The sequence below is a fragment of the Carettochelys insculpta genome, chromosome 2 (assembly GCF_033958435.1).
Source record: "Carettochelys insculpta isolate YL-2023 chromosome 2, ASM3395843v1, whole genome shotgun sequence".
In the NCBI taxonomy this organism is placed as follows: Eukaryota; Metazoa; Chordata; order Testudines; family Carettochelyidae; genus Carettochelys; species Carettochelys insculpta.
The window spans coordinates 147353232-147379818 of NC_134138.1; the positions used below are offsets into that span (position 1 = coordinate 147353232).

Genomic DNA, 26587 nt, shown 5'->3' on the forward strand with positions numbered 1-26587 from the left:
TTTATTCCTCTAATATGAATATGGCATTAGGAATATATTACCGACCACCTAACCAGGACAGTGATAGTGATGCTGAAATGATAAGGGAGATTAGAGAGGCTATCAAAATAAAAAACACAGTAATAATAGGAGATTTCAATTATCCCCATATTGATTGGGTGCATGTCACCTCAGGACGGGATTCAGAGATTAAATTTCTTGATGCCTTAAATGACTGCTTCTTGGAGCAGCTAGTACAGGAACCCACAAGGGGAGAGTCGATTCTCGATCTAGTCTTGACTGGAACGCAGGATCTCGTCCAACAGGTAACTGTTACTGGACCGCTTGGAAATAGTGACCACAATATAACTTTTAATATTCCTGTGTTGGGAAGAACACCGCAGCGGTCAAACACTCTGGCATTTAATTTCAAAAAGGGGAATTACACTAAAATGAGGAAGCTAGTTAAACAGAAACTAAAAGGTAGAGTAATTAAACTAAAATCCCTGGAAGCTGCATTGAAACTGTTTAAAGACACCATACTAGAGGCCCAACTTAAATGTATACCCCAAATAAAAAAACACAGTAAGAGACCTAACAAAGAACCACCATGGCTAAACAGCCATGTTAAAAAGGCAGTGAGAGAGAAAAGGGCAGCTTTTAAAAAGTGGAAGTCAAATCCTAGTGAGGAAAATAGAAATGAACATAAACACTCCCAAATTAAGTGTCATAATGTAGTAAGAAAAGCCAAAAAAGAGTTTGAGGAACAGCTAGCCAAAAATTCAAAAAACAATAGTAAAATGTTTTTTAAATACATTAGAAGCAGGAAGCCTGCTAAAAAAGCAGTGGGGCCCTTGGATGATAAAGATATAAAAGGAGCGATCAAGGAAGACAGTGCCATTGCGGAGCGATTAAATGATTTCTTTGCTTCAGTCTTCACGGCTGAAGATGTTACAGAGGTTCCTAAATCTGAGCCAGCCTTTTTAGGTGACAAATCTGAGGAACTCACTCAGATTGAAGTGACATTAGAGGAGGTTTTGGAGTTAATTGATAAGCTGAATAGTAACAAGTCTCCAGGACCAGACGGCATTCACCCAAGGGTTCTGAAAGAACTCAAATGTGAAATTGCGGAGTTATTAACAGTGGTTTGTAACCTATCCTTTAAATCCACTTTGGTACCAAATGACTGGAAGACGGCCAATATAACACCAATATTTAAAAAAGGCTCTAAAGGAGATCCTGGCAATTATAGACCGATAAGTTTAACATCAGTACCAGGCAAATTAGTAGAAACACTAGTAAAGAGTAAAATTGCAAGGCACATAGAAGAGCACGAATTGTTGGGCAAAAGTCAGCATGGTTTCTGCAGAGGGAAGTCGTGTCTAACTAATCTATTAGAATTCTTTGAAGGGGTTAATAAACATGCGGACAAGGGGCACCCAGTGGACATAATATACCTAGATTTCCAGAAAGCCTTTGACACGGTCCCACACCAAAGGCTTTTATGTAAATTAGGTGGTCATGGGATAGGAGGAAAGGTCCTTTCATGGATCGGGAATTGGTTAAAAGACAGAAAACAAAGGGTGGGAATAAATGGTAAATTTTCACAATGGAGGAGGGTAACTAGTGGTGTTCCCCAGGGGTCAGTCCTGGGACCGATCCTGTTCAACTTGTTCATCAATGATCTAGAAAATGAGGTAAGCAGTGAGGTGGCAAAGTTTGCAGATGACACCAAGTTGTTCAGGACAGTCAAAAGCAAAAGGGATTGTGAAGAACTACAAAAAGATCTCAGCAAACTGAGTGATTGGGCAGCAAAATGGCAAATGAAATTTAATGTGGGTAAGTGTAAGGTAATGCATGTTGGAAAAAATAACCCAAATTACACGTACTACATGATGGGGTCAAATTTAGCTACGACAGATCAGGAAAGGGATCTTGGAGTTATAGTGGATAGTTCTCTGAAGACATCCACGCAGTGTGCAGCGGCAGTTAGTAAGGCAAATAGGATGTTAGGAATTATTAAAAAAGGGATCGATAATAAGACAAAAGATATTATACTTCCCGTATATAAAACTATGGTACGCCCACATCTCGAGTACTGCGTGCAGATGTGGTCTCCTCACCTCAAAAAAGATATATTGGCATTAGAAAAGGTTCAGAAAAGGGCGACTAAGATGATTAGGGGCTTGGAAAGGGTCCCATATGGGGAGAGGCTAGAGAGACTGGGACTTTTCAGTTTGGAAAAAAGGCGATTGAGGGGCGATATGATAGAGGTATATAAAATCATGAATGGTGTGGAGAAAGTGAATATAGAAAAATTATTTACCTTTTCCCATAATACAAGAACTAGGGGACACCAAATGAAATTGATGGGTAGTAGGTTCAAAACTAATAAAAGGAAATTTTTCTTCACACAGCGCACAGTCAACCTGTGGAACTCCTTGCCCGAGGAGGCTGTGAAGGCCAGGACTCTATTAGGGTTTAAAAAAGAGCTTGATAAATTTTTGCAGGTTAGGTCCATAAATGGCTATTAGCCAGGGATAAAGTATGGTGCCCTAGCCTTCAGAACAAGGGCAGGAGATGGATGGCAGGAGATAAATCACTTGATCATTGTCTTCTGTTCTCCTTCTCTGGGGCACCTGGCATTGGCCACCGTCGGCAGATGGGATGCTGGGCTCAATGGACCTTTGGTCTGACCCAGTATGGCCATTCTTAAGTTCTTATGTTCTTATGAAATTAAAAAACCTGCAAGATCGTGAATGCTAAATCTTAAGAGAGCACTAATGAGGCTGAGCTGTACTTAGTTTTGACAAATGCATTAACTACTTTGAAAAAGTTTGCCACAAGTTTATTTTCTGCCCAAATACAGTCAAGACTCTCTGCAAAGGTGTATGATGACTTTTGCTGCTATGATGCTGTATAGCAACAATTTCTGATTTCCATCTTATATAAGTAACCATTATAGATACTGTAGATATGTCTATTCATGCCTAAACTAAGGTTTTCACCCACATTTCCCTATTCCTTATCATAGAATGGAATCACAGAACACTAGAACTGGAAGGGACCTTGAGAGATCATCGAATCCAGTCTCCTGCCCACTCGGCAGGACCAAGCACCGTCTAGTGTCCATCCCTGATAGATGTCTATGTAACTTGCTCCTAAGTATCTCCAGTGATGGAGATGTCACAACCTCCCTAGTTTGTTTATTCTAGTGTTTAACCACCCTGACAATTAAGAAAGTTTTCCTAATGTCCAACCTAAACCTCCCCTGCTGCAATTTAAATTCATTGCTTCTTGTCCTATCCTCATAGGCCAAGGAGAACAATTTTTCTCCCTCATCTTTGTAATCCTCATTGGGGTACTTGAAAACTGCTATCATGTCTCCTCTAAGTCTTTGCTTTTCTAAACTAAATAAGCCCAGTTCTTTCAGTCTTATCTCATAGCTCATGTTCTCTAGACCTTTAATCATTCTTGTTGCTCTTCTCCAGACCTTCTCCAATTTCTCCACAACCCTCTTGAAATGTGGTGCCCAGAACTGGACACAATACTCCAATTCAGGTATAATCTTCGCGGTAGAGTGGAAGAATTACTTCCCAGGTCTTGCTCTTAACTCTCGTTAATGAATCCCAGAATCATGTTTGATTTTTTTTGCAACAGCATCACACTTTTAACTCATATTTAGCATGTGGTCCCCTATGACCCCTAAATTTCTTTCCACAGCACTCATTCCAAGACAGTCGCTTCCCAGTCTGTATGTATGAAGCTGATTGTTTCTTCCTCAGTGGAGTATTTTGCATTTGTCCTTATTAAACTTCACCCTGTTTACCTCATACCATTTCACCAGTTTGTTCAGATCATTCTGAATTCTGACCCTATCGTCCAAAGCAGTTGCAACCCCTCCCAGATTGGTATTATCTGCAAACTTAATAAGCGTAATCTCTATTCCAATATCTAAACAGTTGATGAAGCTATTGAATAGAACCAGTCCCAAAACAGACCTCTGCAGAACCCCAGTTATTATGCCCTCCCAGCATGACCGCAAACCATTACTAACTACTCTCTGGGCTTGTCTACACTAGCTCCCTACTTTGAGGGAAGCATGGTAAGTAGGGTGTTGGGAGTTTATCAATGAAGTGATGCAGTGCATACGCAGCACTTCATTAAGCAAACTCCCCCCTGCGGCTAGACGTGAGCTGGCCCTTCGAACTTGCCACGGGGGTGGGGAATCTGCTTAACAAAGAGCTACATATGCACCGCAACACTTCATTAATGAACTCCCAACACCCTACTTACCATGCTCCCTTCAAATTAAGGAGCTAGTGTAGACAAGCTCTCTGAGAATGGTTATCCAGCCAGTTATGCTACCAACTTTTAGTAGCCCCTATCTAAGTTGCATTTGCCTAGTTTATTGATAGAGACTGTAACAAATGCCTTACTAAAGTCTAGGTACACCACATCCACTGCTTCTCCGTTAGCCACAAGACTTGTTATCCTGTCAAAGAAAGCTATTAGATTGGTCTGGAATGATATGTTCTTCACAAATCCATGCTGGTTATTACCTATCACCTTAGTTTCTTCCAGATGTTTGCAGATAAATTCCTTAATTACTTGCGCCATTATCTTTCCTAACACAGAAATTAAACTGACTGGTCTATAGCTTCCGAGGTTGTTATTTTTTCCCTTTTTACAGATGGGCACTATATTTGCCCTTTTCCAGTCTTCTGGAATCTTTCCCAACTTCCAGGACTTTTCAAAGATTAAAGCTAAGGGTTCTCATACCTCCTTCATCAGCTCTTTGAGTATTCTGGGATGCATTTCATCAGGCCCTAGTGACTTGAAGACTTATAATTTTTCTAAGTAATTCTTAACTTTTTCTTTTTTTCTTTTATCCTCTAACCCTACACCCTTCTCACTAGCATTCACCATGTTAGGCATTTCTGCATCAGACTTCTTGGTGAGGACTGAAACAAAGAAGTTATTAAGCATCTCTGCATTTCCCAAGTCTCCTGATATTGTTTCTCCCTTCTCACTGAATAGTTGAGCTACCTTGTCCTTGGTCTCCCTCTTGCTTCTAATATATTTATAGAATGTCTTCTTGTTACCCTTTATGTCTCTAGCTAGTGTGAGCTTGTGTTGTGCCTTTGCCTTTCTGATCTTGCCCCCATATACATGTATTGTTTGCTTGTACTCATCCTTTGCAATTTCTCCTAATTTCCACTTTTTATATGACTCCTTTTTGATTTTGAGATCATGCAAGACCTCCTGGCTAAGTCAGCATTTTACCATACTTTTTATCCTTCCTGTGCAGTAGTATAACTTGTTTTTGCGTCCTTTAATGTCTCTTTGAAAAACTGTCAACTCTCTTCAGTTGTTTTTCTTCTTAACCTCCTTTCCCCTGGGACCTCACCCACCAGCTCACTGAATTTATCAAAATCGGCCTTCCTGAAATCCATGGTCTCAGTTTTGCCGTTCTCTCTTTTTACCATTTTTTAGAACCTTGACCTCTATGATTTCCTTTTATCTGATCTCTGAACTTGGTAAATGAAATAACATTCATCCAGCGAAGAGAAATGTAGCCAATGGTTTAATTTTTTATCCATTTATTGAGTGATGGGACTAGTATGTCCTACTCTATATATTCATGTTATGTTAAATAGGATTTGTAGGATTGTAGGAGAGCAAGACTGAGCAATATTTTAGAGAGAATCACAAATTAGGCATTAATAAGAGCCCAACATGTATAGACTGAGGCCTGCAAGATTTTAGTTAAGTAACATTAGGCCTCAGAGGTAGCTGACATAAAAAATCCTGATACAGGTGAAAGGAATAACCCAATGCCCTCAGATTATGAGGAAAGAGGCACCAAGTGGTAATACTGCAAAACTATTGTCAGAAGATTAATTTTAAATCACAGAAATCTGTTTCCAACACGTGTCTTAGCCATAGGATACAGGGGGGTGCATCAGAGCTAATGAGGGTAAAGAGAACCTACCAAGCCAATAGAGTTCAGGGTCACTTATGTTTCTAGGCAACAGAAACCATTCAGGAAAAGAGGGATGATACTTTCATGTACATATGCAGAATATAGGTACAGACCGATTTACATTACTACAAGAGGATGCCCAGAGCAGGAAAACTGAGCTTCTTATGGGTTGTCTTCAGAAGGGGCAATCCCTGTGTTGATGGTCAGTTCACAAGAGAGTCCTCAGACTAACACTATGATGTGAGTATGTCTATTGTTATAACTGATGCATGGAGCTATTTAGAAGTTGTATATGTTGTGACATTCACAACTTTAATGAAATCGATGAAAGACAGTAGACTTTGTTCTTGTTTGTGTTACTTCTCTATGGATTAATGAGGTCCTATAAGCTTTAGATATAAAGCAGGCACAGACAACTCTATTCAACTTAAAACAGTACCTGCCAGAGTCCAACCTCCTTTGTGTAATTACGACAATTAACTCTACATAAAAGGCTACAAAGAAATGCATATTAGGCTACTGTAATCTTCTTATATAAGAACTGTTGTAAACAGTTGCACAGAGCTCATGAAGTTGCTCTATAGCTATTCTAATATTTCATACCCTGTTATTTTGTTACAGGCAGATTTGGACGTGAATATTATTTACAAGTCATGTTTGCAATACTAATGTGGGACTCAGTACCTGTAACACAATGGAATGTAACAGCAACGAAGGGTTCTGTGGCACCTTATAGACTAACAATGGAATGTGTGGCCAAAACTCCAAGTTAACCCCTTAAACATAACCTATTGATTTTTGAACAGATTTATGTTCTAGCAACTAAAACCTACTTTAGTAAAAACAATCATTATATGCAAAAATATGGCCTAACTACTTTTGTCATTTTGGCCTACAGATAAGTAATGTGTCTCCTTGCCATGCAATAACTTTCTGTATAATGCTTTTCCCACTCTTCTGTGAATATTTTATTGTATTCTGAATCTCTTAACAGTTCAATTTTTCTCATGCAAGTTTGATTTCACATTGTCGTTAGCTCTCAGACTGCCACAATAAGCAAATAATCCACCCTATGTGTTCTGAACTGTGTGGTACGTTCCGTGTAAGAAATGTGTCCACCTTAAACGAGAAGTGTGCATTGTTATAAACATTGATAATGTTTGGCAGTTGCTACATAGTAACACAACAACCCTTCCCCTCCCACACCCTCAAACATAGTAAGCAACCAACTTTGCCAAAAAAAAATTATCATGCCAATTCTCTATGCTGTGCAGCCACAGCGTAATGCAGTTGCACCATGGAACGCTGCCTTTTGACAACACCCCCTTAAAATTTTTTCTGTTGAAGTACTACAATTGTTGGGCCTGGGCAGTGCTGAAGTACACCAAACTCCTAAGACACCACTAGCCCTGCCAGTTGTACCACAAGTCTGAGGCAAACACAGTAGACATGTCAGCAGTTAGGCTTTGAAGGCACTAGCCCTGATGGGTCCAACGACCACTCATAAAGATGGTTAAGTGACAGTGTACTTTACTAGAGTGGGCAGCAGAAGGCAGCCTATGCACAAAGTACCAATGTACAGATGCACAAAGAAAGGTTACTCACCGTAGTAACGGTGGTTCTTCGAGATGTGTCCCTGTGGGTGCTCCACATTAGGTGTCGGGCTCGCCCGGCGCCGCAGATCGGATCTTCCAAGCAGTTTCTGCCGGACCGCGCATGCGCCGGTGCACGCCGCTCCCTTGCGCGCTCCTTGCCACGTGTGCGATCCGGTCCCCGCCAGTTCCTTGACCAACCGCCTCGGATGCTCCTGCAAAACACTAAACAGAGATCCGAAGCGGGGAGGATGGGCGGGTAGTGGAGCACCCACGGGGACACATCTCGAAGAACCACCATTACTACGGTGAGTAACCTTTCTTTCTTCTTCGAGTGTCCCCGTGGGTGCTCCACATTAGGTGACTACCCAGCAGTAACCCAAGATAGGAGGTGGGTAATCGGATTATGTGCAGCTTGTCCCCGAGAGGACCACTGTCGAGAGACGGGTATCCTCTTGGAATTCCCTGTGAAGGGCGTAATGTTTGGCGAAGGTGTCATAGGATGACCAGGTCGCCGCTCTGCAAATGTCTTTTAGCGCAACGCCCTTGAAAAAGGCTGTTGAAGCCGCCACCGCCCTAGTGGAATAAGCCCTGGGCATGGCCAGTAAAGGAGTCTTTTTGAGTTCGTAGCACATTTTTATGCAGGATACGATGTGCTTCGAGATTCTCTGCGAAGAGAGACCTTCTCCTTTCGATTTGGGAGCGACAGAGACTAGGAGTCTATCCGTTTTCCGGAAGGACTTGGTCCTGTCTATATAGAAGGCTAGCGTCCTCCTCACATCCAGGAGGTGTAGGCGTGCCTCTTTGTTAGAGTCATGAAGCTTTGGATAAAACGAGGGTAAAACGGTAGGTTCGTTAATATGAACTCAGAAGAAACTTTAGGAACAAAGGCTGGATGCAGCCGTATGGTTACCGCCTCCTTGGAAAAAACAGTGCAGGGTGGCGTTGCCACAACTGCCGCAAGCTCGCTCACCCTGCGAGCTGACGTGATTGCGAGAAGAAAGGTCGTCTTTATCGTAAGGAAGCGGAGGGAAACCGTGGCCAAAGGCTCGAACGGTGATCCCGTTATCACATTAAGCACCAGGTCCAAGTTCCACGAAGGTGGAAGCAGTGTCCGAGGGGGGTATAGGTTTACCAACCCTTTGAGGAACCTGGTAACCTTGGGATGGGCGAACACCGTGTGCCCTTCCTCTTCATGTCTGAACGCCGAAAAGGCGGCAAGGTGGACCTTCAACGAGGACAGTGAGAGTCCTCCTCTCTTGAGGTCCAGTAAATACTCTAAAATCACAGGCATAGGCACCGAAAGGGGGACTACTAGGATCATTCGGGCTCCTTCCCTCCTGGCTTTCTTCAAGACTTTGTGGATGAGCACTGTGGGAAGGAAAGCGTAAAGCAGGGGGCCCCTCCAGGAGATTGCGAATGCATCCCCCAGGGAACCCCATCCCAGTCCTGCCCTGGAGCAGAATCGTGGGCACTTCTTGTTGTGTTGAGTAGCAAACAGGTCTATCTGGGGAAAACCCCATGCGTGAAAAATCGGTCGTAGCAGATCGGGACGGATCTGCCACTCGTGCGTGAGTGCGAAATGCCTGCTCAGCTGGTCTGCCTTCACATTGTGAGCGCCTGGTAAGTACGAGGCTTTCAAGGTTATATTGTTGGCGATGCACCAGTTCCACAACCGGACTGCTTCCGCACATAAGGCACGGGACCGAGCTCCTCCTTGCCGATTTATATAAAACATGGTGGAGGTATTCTCTGTACTGATCCCGACTCCTTTGCCTTGTATATGGTCTCTAAAGTGTTTGCAGGCGTTGAACACTGCTCTGAGCTCCCGTATATTTATGTGCAGTGACTGCTCCGTGGAGGACCACAGCCCTTGCGTCACCTCTTTGCCCATGTGTGCTCCCCACCCTATGAGGGAGGCATCTGTAGTAAGAAAAACCGATATTTGTGGTTGGTGGAAGGGTACCCCTGTTAGCAGGTTCTTGGGGTTTACCCACCATTGCAGGGATTTGCACACCTCTGTTGTGGGCGACACCACCCTGTGAACGGTGTGCTGCCGGTTTGTATACGCTCGCCAGCCAGTGCTGCATGCTGCGCATGTGTAACCTGGCGTTCTGTACTATGAACGTCGCTGCTGCCATGTGGCCCAGCAGCTGTAAGCACGTCAGAACCGGCCCCGTAGGGCTGAAGGTGATGACTTGCACGAGGGAGCCGATGGCCCAAAAGCGAGTCTCTGGTAGATCCACTCTCGCTGTAATAGAATTTATGCGTAACCCTATGAACTCTATGTCCTGTGTGGGGTCTATCTTTGATTTTGCCAGATTGACAACCAGGCCGAGCGAAGAGAACGTGCCTGCTGTGACGCGTATCATGCGTAGTACCTCCTCCTTCGAGGCCCCTTTGAGTAGGCACTCGTCCAGATACTGGAATATAAATACCCCCTGTCTGTGCAGGTAGGCTGACACCACTGCCAAGGTCTTGGTGAAGACTCTGGGGGCCGAGGAGAGGCCAAACGGTAGGACCTTGTATTGAAAATGTTCTTAGCCTACCATGAACCGGAGGAATCATCAGTGAGCCGGATGGATAGTTATGTGAAAATACGCGTCTTGTAAGTCAAGGACTGCGAACCAATCTCCATCGTCTAGTGCCGTAAGGATGGAGGCGATTGTGATCATCCGAAAGCGTTGCTTGCGCAGGTACCGGTTGAGGCCTCAAAGATCTAAGATGGGCCTCCAGCCTCCTGTCTTTTTCTCCGTGAGGAAGTACCTCGAGTAGGACCCTCTCCCTTGCAGTTGCTCCGGCACTCTTTCCACTGCCCCTATGAGCATGACATGGTATACCTCCTGCTTGAGCCTCGCTACGTGGGGGGCCTTTTGGAGGTGGGGCCTGGGTGGAGGTCGTGGCGGTGGGAGCGACTGGAAGGGGATGGCATACCCTGTGGCTATGATCTCCAACACCCATTTGTCTGTGGTGATCCTTTGCCACTGGTCATAGAATGGTCAGAGGCGATGGTGGAATAACCGCTTCGGATGACCTTTTGCGATGGTAGTGATGGCGCAGCCCTGGATCTGTGTGTCAAACTTGTGGCCTTTGGCCCTGCCCCAAAGACACACGGCTCTGTTGGGAAAATCGACTGGGAGTTCTGTACTGCTGGTGCTGTTGATGTCGCCCTTGCTCGTAACCCCTGTGGTACTGGGGACGCTGTTGCTGGTACTGGTACCGTCTTTGTTAAGGGTAGTACTTTTTCTTTCTGTATGGAGGGGTGTAAATCCCCAGGGTCCTAAGTGTGGGTCTTAAATCTTTACTGGAATGAAGGACCGAGTCAGTTGATTCAGCAAACAGCTTCTGCGAGTCGAAGTGAAGATCGACTATCTTTGACTGCAGGTCCCTCGGTATACCCGAAGTCTGGAGCCAGGACTCCCCTCGCATCACCACTGCCGTAGCTGTGGAGCATGCTGCTGTGTCCGCAACATCCAGGGCGATCTGAACTCCCGTCCTCGAGGCCACGTAGCCTTCTTGCACGATGGCCTTGAGCACCGGTTTCTTGCCCTCTGGAAGCGAGTCCGTGAGGGAGGTTAACCTAGTGTAGTTGTCGAAATCATGGTTCGCTAGATGCGCTGCGTAATTTGCTATTCGCAACAGTAGAGTGGAGGAGAAGTAGACCTTTCTGCCGAACAGCTCTAGCTCCTTGGCATATTTGTCTGTTCCCCCTGTCTTGAATTGAGATGTCTTTGATCTTTCTTGCGACGACTCCACCACCAAGGAATTTGGTTGTGGGTGGCTGAACAGGAACTCCACGCCCTTCGCCGGCACGAAGTATTTTTTTTTTTTTTATCCGCTCTCTTGTGGACAGGCGGAATAGTCGCAGGGGTCTGCCATATCTTAGTGGCAGACTCCAAGATTGCGTTATCAAGCGGTATTGCTATTTTGGAGGAGGCCGGAGGTCTCAGATTTTTGAGGAGCTTATGGTGTTTCTCTTGCACCTTTGCTGTCTGGATGCCTTGCGTGAAGGCCACCCTCTTAAACAGCTCTTGGAACTGTTTGAGATCGTCCGGAGGATGGACGTCCCCCGGGGCCGTAGCCTCGTCCGGGGAGGACAGCGAGGAACCACTAGGGTATGCCTCTCTGGACCCTTCCAGTTCCTGTTGGTGATGGTACATCTGCTCTCTGGAAGCTTGCAAGGGAAAAATCTCGGGGTTCCATAACCAGTTCCCCCTGAGATACTTGAGTCTCTGTCCCCGTTCGCGATTGCCCTCGGGGATACGGGACCGTCTGTGGGGATCTTTCCCTGGTAGATTGCCGGTGGTGTCCATGCCCCACATGATAGGGGCGACCATGGCAGCATGGGCACTGCTCTTGGGAAGGTGACCTAGACCACTCCCTTGGTGCATACCCTCTGCGTCTGGGGGAGCGAGATCGTCGAGACACCTGGGACACTGGAGAGAGCGATTTGTGATAGTACTCCAGTGGCTCAAACCCCAGGAAGGGTGAAGGTGGTCCCAGCCAGGGCGAGGCTGGTTGTAAAAATGGAGACGGGGGCTCCGGGTAGGCTAGGGGGGACCCCTGCCTCCTAGTTGGAGTCTGCAACATGAGCGGAGGGCTGAGAGAAAGCACTCTGCAGCCCTGTCTGGAGAGGGGCTGCGGTGCCTTGTTTTGTGTGCAGCCTTCCCCCTCCCTTGAGGGGGTAGCTCCGCCCCCTGACGTGTAGGTGATCTCAGCCCCATCCGCGCCGTGCTCGGCACGCTTATGGGCGGTGCTGCACGGGCGGTGTCCTCCGGTGCCTGCAGGCTGCGTGCCTGCGCGCTCTGCACCGCTGGTTCCCCGGGGTCGGTGCCGCTGCTTGCGGTGCCGCCGGTACCGGCGCTTGTTTAGCCGCCGCCCTGCCTGCGGTGCTGGGCGGCTGTTTGATTATCGGAGAATGAGCCGCCTCCACGTGGCTCTCTGTGCCGCCGCCGATCAGCTGTTGCTGCGGCTGGGGGCTGTGCGCTCCTCCCGTCCCGCTCGCTGTTGCTGCCAGCAGGGATCGGGCTGGGGAGACTTTCCTCCGTTTTTGCGCTGATGGGGTGAGGGAGGCGGCATTCCTTTATGGGCCCCGGAGGGCCCCTCCTGCTGCGGCCGCTCCGGCACGTCTGGCTGGAGAGCCTTGTCAAAGACCAGCATTTTAAGCCGCATCTCCCTGTCCTTCCTGCTCTGGCTGTTAATTCTGCACAGAAGGAGCATTTCTGCGTGACATGGGACTCCCCCAGGCACCTTATGCAGTGACTGTGCCCATCAGACGCTGGCATTGCCTCTCGGCAAGACTCACATTCCTTGAATCCTGAATAGGACATTGTTGGTGAGTCTTTCAGTTGTTAATGGGGTACTTAGCACCTTCTCTGTGCTGTTTTCCCCCTCTCCAATAGCCTGCCATGGCAGGAGGGCTAATGGCCCTAGGCTCCTGGCCTCCGGTGCTCCGCTTGTTACTCGGACTGGACTGAATGCCGTCCCGCTTGTTGTTTCTTTTTTTTTTTGAAAATAACAACTGGCTAACTTAACAGTAGCCTAAGAACTTGAAAACTTTAAAGAAAAACAGTTAAAACCACTGAATATGCTAACTTGGCCGTAGCCTAGTCGGATTCTGTCTGCAGCCGACGGCGGTTAAGAGGAACTGGCGGGGACCGGATAGCGCACGTGGCCAGGAGCGCGCAAGGGAGCGGTGCGGTCCGGCGCATGCGCGGTCCGGCAGAAACTGCTTGGAAGATCCGATCTGCGGCGCCGGGCGAGCCCGACACCTAATGTGGAGCACCCACGGGGACACTCGAAGAAGAACACACATTCCCCTAGCAGCACTCACTCTGAGGGGATATGGGTGTGGGTGGGGACTGTATAGAATTATACAGAGGCAAAAGGAAATAACACTTACTTAACAGTTACTGGGACACTAAAATAAGTATCACCAGATGACGGCAGCCTAAGTTTTCTGTATGTGCCACTTGTAGAACATGAAGACAGTATGAACCCAGTGGATGCTTTATAGATTTCCACATAGGAGCCATTAGATCTTTCCCCATGGAGTGGCTCCAGAAGTGAACTCTGACGGTGGAAGGAGTTAAGCTTGTTTGACTTGCCTGCTTCTCATACACAGTTCCCCAGCACCACTGAACTGGTGGCTTTAGAAGCCTTCCCCCCTCGCCTTTGACGTTTTACAATAAAGCATACAGCATCTGTCTTTCTGAGAAATTGTGTGCAGTGAATATACATTTTGAGAGCCTTGCAGATAACCAAATTATACCATAATATCTTTTTAGGGTGAGATGGAGCTGAACAGAAGGATGCAAAAACAACTTCATGAGCTCTATGGAGCCTGAATTGAATCCTCTGCATGCAGGCAGGGATGGTTCGAAGTACTTTACCTATATAAAAGATGGAGCATTGAGGTTCCAGGAATCAAGCTCTCAACTCAAGCTCTCTGCAGACAAGAATGATTGCTACCACAAAGACCACTTTAAGGGTAACAAAGTAATGAGACATCTTCACAAGTGGTTCAAATTAAAGGCCTGTAATAGCACTGGGAACCAGGTAAGTTCCCATAAGAGAACTCTGCACTTCAGGAGGTTGGAGAAGAGATGCTGATGTTATTAAAAAAAACACTTAGATATCTGGTAAATATTCTCAGAGGGGTAGCCTTGTTAGTCTGTAGCTTCACGAAAAAAACAAAACAAAAACAAGCAGTCCTGTAGTACCTTAAAGACTATTTACAAAATAATGAGCTTTTGTGGATAAGACCCACTTGGATAAAAGGAATTCCACCACTCCCCTGATTTTCTAAGGATGCTGCACAAAGTTTATCACTTGGACACTGCCATGAATGACTGACTCAGGATGAGTCTGGAATACAGACATCATCCAGGAGAAGATATATGTAGTAAGCCCTGAGACAGAACAACGTGAACTTTTTGTAAAGCTTTCACAGTACTGGTCCTAAACCAAAAGCCAAGGATGGGTATTTGTAGGGTTGTGTAGTTAGAGAAAACAGCCTATTGAAGCAGGAGAGAGAGAGAGAGGCATCATTCACTAATATCACACACAGCTTCCGTCATTAATGGCATTTTAATATCTCCATCCTGAATTGTGACTTTGTCATGGATCTACTGAGATACCAGAGATTGAGATCAGCTGCGCAGCCTCATGACTTATTTTTGTCGCGCGTGTGCGTGTGTGTGTGTGTTGGGGGGTGGGACGGAGAGACTAGGAATAATATGGATTAGAAATTTTATTTCCTGTGAAGTTGGAGAGAGAGATTCTATTGCTGTCATTTGTAGGCTATCTAGAATAATCAGCTGTATGCCTTCATCTACTCTTCTTCCACAGAGAAAAAAGCCCGCAGGTCTCCTTGCTGGTGAGCAGAGTTCATCTATTCTGCTTCCTAAGGTTGAAAGAAAAGCAAGCCTCAGATGGCACACTGGCACACAGAAAGCCTGACCTGCCAAAGAGGGATCCAAGAAGTACATTAGCAGTGCTCCCAGCACCCATGTGAGATAACAGTTGCGGGCCTCACCAGGCATGGGTACAATTTACAGTTGTTGCTTGCAATGCCAGCAGCTGGCAAACCAATAGTAAAACTGCCAGACCAAAGCAGAGTGGTGCTGTGGCCCCACATGACAGGTCAAAGCACCATTCACTCAGATTTAGCCTGACTGCCCCTGTATCATGATAGAAAATGGGAACCAAGGTTGCTAAAGCTGAGTGAGTGGCACCGCAAGTTGGCGTGCCCTTACATCTGTGGCTTATGTTTTCAGGGGATGCCCACACAGAGGAATTCGGGCCCAAGGCACATCCCTCATTTGGTTAAGCCTTACTCTGCCCTGGTTTTAATGTGACTGATGCCCTTGTTACTGATCCTCCTCAAAGGAGGGACATTTCAGACCAATAGTCCAAAGGAGGGGAGAGAAGGGTGTTCTTGTTACTCTTTGGAGCAGCTTTCTTGCTTAGAGCAAATGGTGGTTTAGAGTGGACTCTGGTGTGACTGGGTCCAAAAGGGTCATCACTGGGTCCCATGATTTGCTCAAGAGAGATCCACAATGTGACCTGGAGATAGGCTGATCCGACCAAGGAGCACCAAGCTCTGACCCTGCAGGTTCAGAGTCCTTGGCCAACTTACTGCATTGGCAGAGAGCATTGGCTCGACACTGCTAGGAGACAGCAGCCCTGCACAGAACTAAGGAAAGAGTTGGGGTCCAACTGACCGATTACCAAGCTCATCCCTGCTCTGTCTGTACATTCCTGTCAGCTCCCAGCTGTCACAGCAGCTCGACAGTCTGTCAGGACTGAAAACCTGGGCTGCAATGGGAGGGACGGGCAAAGCAGGGGCTTGGCTTGGAGAAAGGGTATGGACCCCCCACCCGCTGGGCTACAGAGACTCACATGCAGGCATCTGTGCAGAGTACAGAGTATGCAACTGCTCGGGCTGCAAGTTTGAAATTCCTGGTCTAACAGGACTGGTCTGCAAGCAAGCACGAGCAGAGATCCCAGTATTTAGGATCTGAGATCCTCGCTCTGAGTAGGAAAGGAGTTGATGGAAGCTACGATGTCCTGTTTAGCATATCCATCACAGTACTGTCAAAATCAGGGACAGCTGACAGCACTCTTACTTTTGAACTGATGGTCAGTTCTAGGGAAATATTTAAGTCTCGAATGAAAAAAACAAATACTATCTTGGTGGTCTAAGTACAACCAAGAGTCAGGAAGTCCTTAAAGGCAAGCTAGGCTTCACTAGCTACACACATGGCCATGACCTAGCCACAACCTCTTCAATTCAATTTCTGGACCAGAAAATGGAGGTTACGCTTACATCCATGAGGGTGCCTCTTTAATGTGTTTTGTGCACTATTAGCATTATTTAAGTTGCAAATATCACCATCCATTATTGTATGTGCTAACAGGTAGATGAGTCATTACACTGAAGTGATTTTTGCTTCTCACATATGACTATCTAGGAAGAAGTTAAGGATGTTCTCTATTTTTCAAAACAGAGAAAGAAATTGTGTGTTCTGATCAACGTTTCGCCTCTCAAAAAACCTAACTCATTCCCTCAGACATATACAAGTTATGCATCTCAACTTCCATTATTTCTCACAGCATCACTGCTCAACCATTATCAATAATTGAATGTTGTCATTTTTGTGAAAACGTTCCATGTGATTCAAGTATAATACCAAAGGAATTCCAAACCATGGGTTGCTACATACCACAGATTTGTAGCTGTGGGGTTTGCCAACAGTATATTATGATTTATTGTCGCAGTTCAACAAATATAAACTATGGCTGTTGTCTACACTAGGGGAAAACTTCGAAATGGCTATGCTAATGGCTAAATTGGAGAATACTAATGAGGCGCTGAAATGAATATTCAGCACCTCATTAACATGCTGTGGCTCGTGCGCAGCACGTATACATGGAGGTCCTTTTTGAAAGGACCCCCATATAGACGAGACATGCACAAGCAAAACACAGCACTTTCAAAGTGCTGTGGCTGGCAACATGCTAATGAGGTACTGAATATTCATTTCAGCACCTCATCAGTATTCTCCGATTTGGCCATTACCATGGCCATTTTGAAGTTTTCCCCTACTGCAGATGTAGCCTATGTGTTATACCAGACAAATCTATTTCCATCTACCTTTCCATTTTCTTGGGGACTGAAAATCTGCTTATGACTGGTAACACTACACTTCCATTTTCTAGTTTACAGAGAAACTGATTGTTTTGAATTATTGTCTAATATTTGCTATTTGGTCATAAACACATACATGAAGACATGGGAACAAACCTGTTGGACATCCTGTTGAAAAACACATAATTGCAGCCGTTGGTGCAGGCGGACTTTTCTATGCTGCCAAATGTTCTCCAGTTGTCGCTGATGGTGCAGTACTTCATGGATGACATCCAGGACGTGGTGCACTGCCTTAGAGTAGTTAGCAGAAGCTGTTAATGAGTCAGAGCTTCCAGGAGTAAGAGGTCGTTGAAGTTTGTCAAGTAATGACTTCCCATCTTGGCTAACCTAATCAGAGAGAAAGAAGAATTCAATTTCTGTTCAAAAACTTATTAATGAACAATGCAGACTATAAAATTATATAGAACAGATTCATTAAAGACATGTGCTCTCCTTCTCTTTGTCCCCAGAATGGGAAAAAACTATTGTCACAACAGATATCACAGAGGAAACTTACATATTTGATGTCCACTGCACGTATTAAATAACTGTTCTGAAATAGTGGCCTACCAAAAAGTTCCTCTAAGTGACAATGTATTATAGATAGATAGATAGATAGATAGATAGATAGATAGATATATTTGAGAAAGTTGTGCATCTATCCATGTGTCTGTGCATCCATTTGCTCAAAAACTCCTCCTAACTGGTAACACAGCTTCCTCTTATCATAACTTAAAGCAAGGTCGAGGTTTGGCTGTGCTAGGGCAATGGGATGTGCATGGAAAGTGACTGCTTCTCAGACAGAAAGGGAGGAGTCTGGTAGCAGAAACAGTTATGCTATTGAATGACCACAAGGGGGCAGCAAGCAAGCATGCCCCCAACACTCTGGGGAGCGACACCTCCAGCTGGGCAGCATGGCCCCCTCCGCCCTGAGCCAATCCCAAGGAGCAACACTACCATCCCATGAAGCGATGCTGCCAGGCAGGCAGAGCAGCCCCCACTGCCTGGGCCCCAATGCCACCAACTGCTTCCAACTCCTGGTCTGAGCCCCTTCCCACTACCACCTCCTGAACCCCTGCCCTGACTCCTGCACCCTCCACAGCCCCATGCCCTGAGCTTCCCACATTTCCCAGCCCCTCCCCTGGATCCTGCATGCCTTGCAGCCCCCCCACATACCCAGTCCCCTGCCCTGAAGAATTCAAACAATGCTGGATAAATCTTCTAGTTGTCAATGAGAGGAAAAATTACATCAGCTAAGGGCAAAGTTGGCTTTAATTGAGTTCTGTTGGTTTATCATGCTTAAAGTTTCCTTTTACTTGTGACTTAACATACGAGTAAGATGAGGGTGTCAGGCACACATTTAACATGAGACAATTATCAATATCAGATAATTAACCTGTAAATACTGTTCATCTTATGCTGCTTAATTTCTGCATTTCATTCAGGCAGTAAAACTAAACCATCACCAGCATGTGGCACAGTTTTGTAGCATTTGAGTTCAACACTAAAGGAGATTTTTTTTTCTTAAAAAGAATTTTAAAATATTATTTTCATAATCAGTATCCACAATTCATTCCCTTTTGTAACACCTCATGAAATCCCATTCACATTTTTTCCAGAAGTACACAATACATATGGACACTACAGGAGACAGAGACAGAAAAACGGTTAATACATGAGATTTTAGCTACAAAGGGAAACCAACACCCATTTGATTGCCTGGTCTTAAAGTCCCTGAAATATTTAAAGCACACCAGAAACATTTCTTGTTGGATGTTAATTATTTGTGCTCTATTAGCGTTCTGTCAGCATTTTTTCAAAACAAATTCTAGATATGAGAGTGGGTTACTTAGCTGTAAATACATTGTTGTGCTTTTAAGTGTAACTTTGTAGCTGTAAATCTGAAAGCCATGATTATGAGACTTTTTGAAAACTGAACAGTGATGTTGAACATGTTAAAATATAACTCCTGAATGTAAGTGCATGCTGGCAAGTTTTAGATGTTTTTTTATTTTTAATGCTAGCAGAACAGGTTATCTGATTTTAGTTTGTCAAGCAAATAATAAAATCCTTAACCCAATCCATTAGCTTTTTTGCAATAAACAGAGTTTTTAAAATGCTTATCGAAGTGCTGACTCCTAATTCAGTGCTCTTCCAAAAGAATTCCACAACTGCTGTGCACTTAAAACACACATGAGTGACAGTATCATAAAACATCTGAACATCTTTTAATGGCTTTAAGTAATACACAATGAAAAAATACACCACTGCATACACTGCCAAGGTGTCTGCACCAAGGCAACATGTAGAAGCAGCATTACAATATCCCAAGTTAGACAGTTTAAAGTTCTTCCCAAAGGAACAAAAGTCAGAAAAGAACTCTGAGTTTGAAAAACAGACCTGCAAAAGCCAGAGTACAAAGTTCAGACGAAAAATCTGCCTTTCTGTGCAATACTTTGAGGCATACTGCCAAATTTAGAAGACTTTTTTGGCTTTTGTCAGTTGGTGATGTAATTTTATTTAAACATATTATAAATAAGTCATCAGCCCAGTGGAATAAATAAGCTGCTTACCTCTGAGTAAGCCAGACTGATATGCTCATATATTCCTTGATGATGATGAATGGCATCTTCTAAATCTTGTAGTTCAGAAGGAAGCTCTACCTCACCACAGGCCTTACACCATGAATCCACATTGTTCATATACTAGGAATGGAAAAGCCACATTATGTTATTGCCAGATGTATACATGGTGGGACACTATCAGAAAGTAAAACTCATTACAGACATTCTTACACAGGAGTGTGCACAGCTATTTGGGGTGGGAAGGAAATTTAAATGAAGTGTTATTTGATGAGAACCATCTACTGTAAGTCAATATCTGAATTCACACGTCAAATAGTTTCCAGAATACAACCAACAGTCTTTAAACAGCCTGAGTCCATGCTCATAGTTCCACAGCATACTCATAAGAACATACATAAGAACGGTCATACTGGGTCAGACCAAAGGTCCATCTAGCCCAGTATCCTGTTTGCCAACAGTAGACAATGCCAGGTGCCCCAGAGCAGGTGAACCGAAGACAATGATTAAGCGATTTGACTCCCGCCATCCATCTCCCACCTTCGACAAAAGGCTAGGCACCATACCTTACCCCTTGCTAATAGCAATCGACGGACCTAACCTCCAAATATTTATCGAGCTCTTTTTTAAACTGTTAGAGTCCTGGCCTTCACAGTGTCCTCTGGTAAGGAGTTCCACAGGTTGACTGTGCGCTGTGTGAAGAAAAACTTTCTTTGATTGGTTTTGAACCTGCTACCCATTAATTTTATTTGGTGTCCTCTAGTTCTTATATTATGGGAACACGTAAATAACTTTTCTGTATTCACTTTCTCCACACCATTCATGATTTTATATACCTCTATCATATCACCCCTCAGTCTCCTCTTTTCTAGACTGAAAAGTCCCTCTAGCCTCTCATCATATGGGACCCATTCCAAACCCTTAATCATTTTAGTTGCCCTTTTCTGAACCTTTTCTAATGCCAATATATCTTTTTTGAGGTGAGGAGACCACATCTGCACACAGTACTCAAGATGTGGGAGTACCATACTTCTATACAGGGGAAGTAAGATATTCTTCATTTTATTTTCTATCCCTTTTTTTAATTATTCCTAACATCCTATTTGCTTTACTGATTGCCGCTGCACACTGTGTGGATGTTTTCAGAGAACTATCCACTATAATTCCAAGATCCCTTTCCCGATCTGTTCTAGCTAAATTTGCCCCCATCATATTGTATGTATAATTGGGGTTATTTTTCCCAATGTGCATTACTTTACACTTACCCACATTAAATTTCATTTGCCATTTTGCTGCCCAATCACTCAGTTTGCTGAGATCTTTTTGAAGTTCTTCACAGTTTGCTTTGGTTTTGACTATCCTGAACAGTTTGGTGTCATCTGCAAACTTGGCCACCTCACTGCTTACCCCTTTCTCTAGATCATTGACAAATATGTTGAACAAGATTGGTCCCAGGACTGACCCTTGGGGAACGCCACTAGTTACCCCCTTGCATTGTAAAAATTTACCATTTATTCCTACCCTTTGTTTCCTGTCTTTTAACCGGTTCCCAATCCATGAAAGGATCTTTCCTCCTACCCCGTGACCACCTAATTTACATAAGAGCCTTTGGTGAGGGACCGTATAAAAGGCTTTCTGGAAATCTAAGTATACTATGTCTACTGGATCCCCACTTTCCACATGCTTGTTAACCCCTTCAAAGAACTGTAATAGATTAGTAAGACATGACTTCCCTTTACAGAAAACAAGTTGACTTTTGCTCAACAAATCATGTTCTTCTACCTGTCTGACAATTTTATTCTTTACTATTGTTTCTACTAATTTGCCTGGTACTGATGTTAGACTTACCAGTCTATAATTGCTAGGGTCTCCTTTAGAGCCCTTTTTAAATATTGGTGTTGTATTAGCTGTCTTCCAATTATTGGGTACCGAAGCCGATTTAAAGGATAGGTTACAAACCACCGTTAATAGTTCTGCAATTTCACATTTGAATTCTTTCAGAACCCTTGGGTGAATTCCATCTGGTCCCGGAGACTTGTGACTGTTTAGCTTATCAATTAGTTCCAAAACCTCCTCTAATGACACTTCAATCTGGGACAGTTCCTCAGATTTGTCACCTATAAAGGACTGCTCAGATTTGGGAATCTCTCTAATATCCTCAGCCATGAAGACTGAAGCAAAGAAATTATTTAGTTTTTCCGAAATGGCATTATCTTCCTTGATTGTTCCTTTTATGTCTCTATAGTCCAGGGGCTCCACTGCTTTTTTAGCAGGCTTCCTGCTTCTAATGTACTTAAAAAACATTTTACTATTGTTTTTTGAATTTATGGCTAACTGTTCCTCAAAATCTTTTTTGGCTTTTCTTATTACATTTTAACATTTAATTTGGCAGCGTTTATGTTCCTTTCTATTTTGATCACTAGGATTTGACTTTCACTTTTTAAAAGATGCCTTTTTAACATGGTTGTTAAGCCATGGTGGCTCTTTTTTAGGTCTCTTACTGTGTTTTTTAATTTGGGGTATACATTTAAGTTGGGCCTCTAATATGGTATCTTTGAAAAGTTTCCATGCAGCTTGCAGGGATTTTACTCTAGTTACTCTACCTTTTAATTTCTGTTAAACTAACCTCCTCATTTTTGTGTAATTCCCCTTTTCGAAATTAAATACCAGAGTGTTGGACTGTTGTGGTGTTCTTCCCCACACAGGAATATTAAATGTTATTATGTTATGATCACTATTTCCAAGTGGTCCTGTAATATTTACCTCTTGGACCAGATCCTGTGTTCCACTCAGGACTAAATCAAGAATTGCCTCTCCCCTTGGGGGTTCCTGTACCACCTGCTCCAAGAACCAGTCATTTAAGGCATCAAGAAATTTTCTCTCTGAATCCCTTCCTGAGGTGACATGTACCCAGTCAATATGGGGATAATTGAAATCCCCCATAATTAGTGAGTTTTTTATTTTGATAGCCTCTCTAATCTTTCTTAGCATTTCAGTATCACTATCACTGTTCTGGTCAGGTGGTCGACAATATATTCCTAGTGCTATATTCCCATCAGAGAAAGGAATTGCTATCCATAGTGATTCTATGGAACATTTTGATTCATTTAAGATTTTTATTTCATTTGATTCTATGTTATCTTTCACATACAGTACCACTCCGCCACCTGCTCGACCCATTCTGTCCTTCCGATATATTTTATATCCCGGTATGATAGTGTCCCACTGCTTGTCCTTATTCCACCAGGTTTCCATGATGCCTATTATGTCAATCTCCTACTTTGATACAAGGTACTCTAATTCACCCAGATTATTAGACAGACTTCTAGCATTTGTGTAAAAGCACTTTAAAACACTACCACCATTCATATGCCTGCCCTTCCCTGATGTATTGGACTCTTTTATATGTGATTTTTTTCTCATCTGATCTGGCCCATACTTTATCGTCTTCCTTCTTCTCTTTCTGACTGAATTCTAGAGAATCTCCATCAATGGAGTCTCGCCTAAGAGAAGTCTCCATCCGATCCATGTGCTTCCAACTATGGGATGGTTTCCCTCTGCCCCCATTGACTGCTCTCCTTCCCTGAGCCTTTCATCCTCCTTAACAGCATCGGGGCTCTCACATTGGAGGCGGGACAGCCCTACCAAGTCCCGGAAAGCCTCATCACCATAACTCTCTGCCTCCCTTAGCTTCTCCAGTTCACCCACCCTGGTCTCCAAAAGCCCACACTTGGTCTCTGAGGGCCAGGAGTTCCTTGCATCAAGTGCACACATATGCCACCCGCCTACAGGGTAGGTAATCATACATATTGCACTCGACGCAATAAACAGGATAGCCCCCGCTCTGCTGCTGGTCTTCTGCCTCCATTTCCTCCTCTGATTTAATTTAATTCTATACGGGGTTTTTAAGTAAAAGTTTCAGATGGGGATGTTATAAAAGATTTAAGGACGTTAGAAGTAACAAGCTCCCTCTAAGCTCCCCCTCTAAACTCCCCTCTCAAAACTCCCACCTCTTAGCAGTCATCCTGTTTGCAAGAACCCCGGTCGCAAGCGGCATGGTCGCTTGCCAGCAGAGTTTAAAAGCAAGAGTACTCATGAGTGCTACACTCGTACACCTTCAAATGGAAGTTGGTCGACTTAAAGCCAGCAGCCTTCAAACGGACTTCAACTCCTAAATATACTTTGCGTTTCTGGAGCTTACTTACACTCCTTACTGCTTCTTGATTTTGGAGTGAGCTAAAAAAGCCAAAGGCATGAGAGGCATGACTCACCACATACAGCAGTTCCTCAAATTATGCAAGGGTTGTGTTCCCATGCATCCTCGCATAACTCGAATTTCACATAAGTCAGATAAGTTGGGGGTGGGGAGGCAGCATTTTTTTCCTGGCAGAACACACATTCTGCAGCCAGTGAAGCAGGAGCACATGGAGCTCCTTTTGAAAGGTAAGTCCTGGGACTGGCGGGGCATTTGGGGAAGGTTAAGCTTGGCAGTGGGTTGGGGCTGTGGGAGGGGGCAGGGAGGGTAAGCCAGCAGTTGGTTAGGGCTGCAGAAGGGGGTAAACAGATGGACTTGAGTCTGGGCCATGCGGCCCTGCAGGGGGCTGAGCTGGAGCAGCACACACAAGCCGCATCTACACGTGCACGCTACTTCGAAGTAGCGGCGCCAACTTCGAAATAGCGCCCATCACGGCTACACGTGTTGGGCGCCATTTTGAAGTTAACATCGACGTTAGGCGGCGAGACGTCAAAGCCGCTAACCCCATGAAGGGATGAGAACAGCGCCCTACTTCGACGTTCAACGTTGAAGTAGGGTACGTGCAGTCATTGCGCGTCCCACAACATGGAAATAGCGGGGTCCTTCATGGCGGCCATCAGCTGAGGGGTTGAGAGACGCTCTCTCCAGCCCCTGAGATAGATGGTGGCCGCGTGGAGCGGCCCCTTAAAGCTCCCCGCCCCTTCCCTTCCTGTGCAGGAAGCTGAGAGAACGTGAAGGAGGCAGCCCAGACACGCGGCCAGCCTGCACGTCCCTTAGCCAGCACAGACACCCACCCCAGCTGCGATGGCCACACGACAGCCCCCCAAGCACCACCAGGGGACCCCCCCCCCAAGGGGAGCCAGGGCTCTCAGCCCGGCAGCCAGGTGGGGAAGCGGCAGCGGGGCCCCTCCTGGACAGAGGCCGAGCTTTGGGACCTGCTGGGGCTCTGGAGCGAGGAGGAGGTGCTCCAGGTAATGGAGAGCAAGAGGCAGAACGCGGATGTGTTCGCTCGGCTGGCCGAGGGCCTGGCCGCCCGGGGTCACCCTGCCCACACTCCAGATCATATCCGGAGTAAAGTGAAGGAGCTGCGGCAGGGTTACGCTCGGGCCCAGGATGCGGCCGGCCAATCTGCGGCCGCCCCCATCACTTGCCCCTTTTAAAGGGAGCTCAGGGATATCCTGGGCCCTCGGCACACCTCATCCCCTCCAGCCACGCTTGACACCTCGGCTGATGAGCCCCAGCAGGCACTGGAGGCGGAGTCCGCCCCGGAGGCAAGCCCCGCACCCCAGGGGCCCCCGCAAGAGCCCACCCCCGGGGCACCGGAGGAGGAGGAGGGGGAGTCCTCCTCCAGCGATGCCGGCCTCCAGATAATGCTGCCGTCCTGGAGCTCCAGCCGCGCATCCAACCCCCGGGTGTCCCCCGACCGTGGGAGTGGACCGTCAGGTATGTACCCCCCCGGTGCACACCCCCGGGGTTGAGGGGCGGGGGAAATAGATATGACCAGGGCCCTCCACATGCCCAGATGACCACGGCCCCAAGGAAAGCAGTGGCGTGTCCCTCAGAAGAGTGCATCAGCCCCTACCCCCCCCCCAGCACGATAGTGCCATGCCCCATCCCCGGGGCTGCGGGGAGCAGAACCTCTAGGGTCCCCCGGGGGGAGGGGGTTGGACACCCAGCAGCAGCAGCAGCATGTGATGGAGTGGGGGAGTGCAAATGCGAGACACAGGCTAGGTATGAGAAACAAGCTGAATAGCTCCCAGTGGCTAGGGATGATCCTGGGGCTACAACTGGCAGGTGACACCTCTGCCCTGAACAAAGAGGAGGGAGAAGCCAAGCTGGGTTTGAATCGGGGGCGGCAGTTAGAAGCTAGGGGAAAGGAGAGCTAGAAGGCAGACAGCCTGAGGAGGGGGAAAGCTACACCCCAGAAGGGCACCCCTCGGGGTCTTCTCCCCAGGACAGGTTGGAAGGACTGTCTCTGACTGCTGTACTGTCGCTTCTGGGAGAAACTGGGCATCTGTTGCATAAGAAACCTCCTGTCGTACCTGCTGAGTGAGAGTCACTCCTACCAGTGGACGGGGTGCAGTGCAGGGGGACCCCTGAACCCCATCAGAGCAGCATCTCCCGGGGACGGGGATGGGGAACCGGCAGCACAGGGGTGGGGGGACAAGGGCCACGGCTCGGGGCCCACACTAACGGCTGTCTCCACTCTTCTTCCCCCCCTCCTGTGTTCCACAGCTGCACCATCAGAAGGACTGGAGAGCGCCGGCAAGGAGTCAGTGATCCCGGACAGCCCCCTGGGGCCATCACTCCAGGCCAGCCCCTTGGCGGAGCACCGACCGGCCCCATGGAGGGGAAGACGGAGGACCCAGCACCAGCAGCCGACGGCGAGGGACCCCCAGCTGTTGGCCCTCCACTGTCGACAGCTGGAGGTCGCCCAGCAGCGGCTGCAGGTGGAGGAACGCCGCCTCCAGCTGCAGGAGCGGGTGCTGGCCTGGCGCCAGG

The 26587-nt window shown here is 46.1% G+C and overlaps 1 protein-coding gene across 2 annotated transcripts in view; it reads right to left on the minus strand.

The window, feature by feature from the left end:
- The window catches only part of TRIO (trio Rho guanine nucleotide exchange factor), a 527884-nt gene that overhangs the window by 276108 nt on the left and 225189 nt on the right, over positions 1–26587 (minus strand). For both annotated transcript variants that reach the window (XM_074987837.1, XM_074987838.1), the window contains exons 8-9: positions 19822–19953; positions 17366–17596 (exon numbers count right to left, since the gene is read on the minus strand). In XM_074987837.1, the coding sequence (XP_074843938.1) occupies positions 17366–17596; positions 19822–19953 (363 nt within the window). The remainder of the gene's footprint in view (positions 1–17365; positions 17597–19821; positions 19954–26587) is intronic.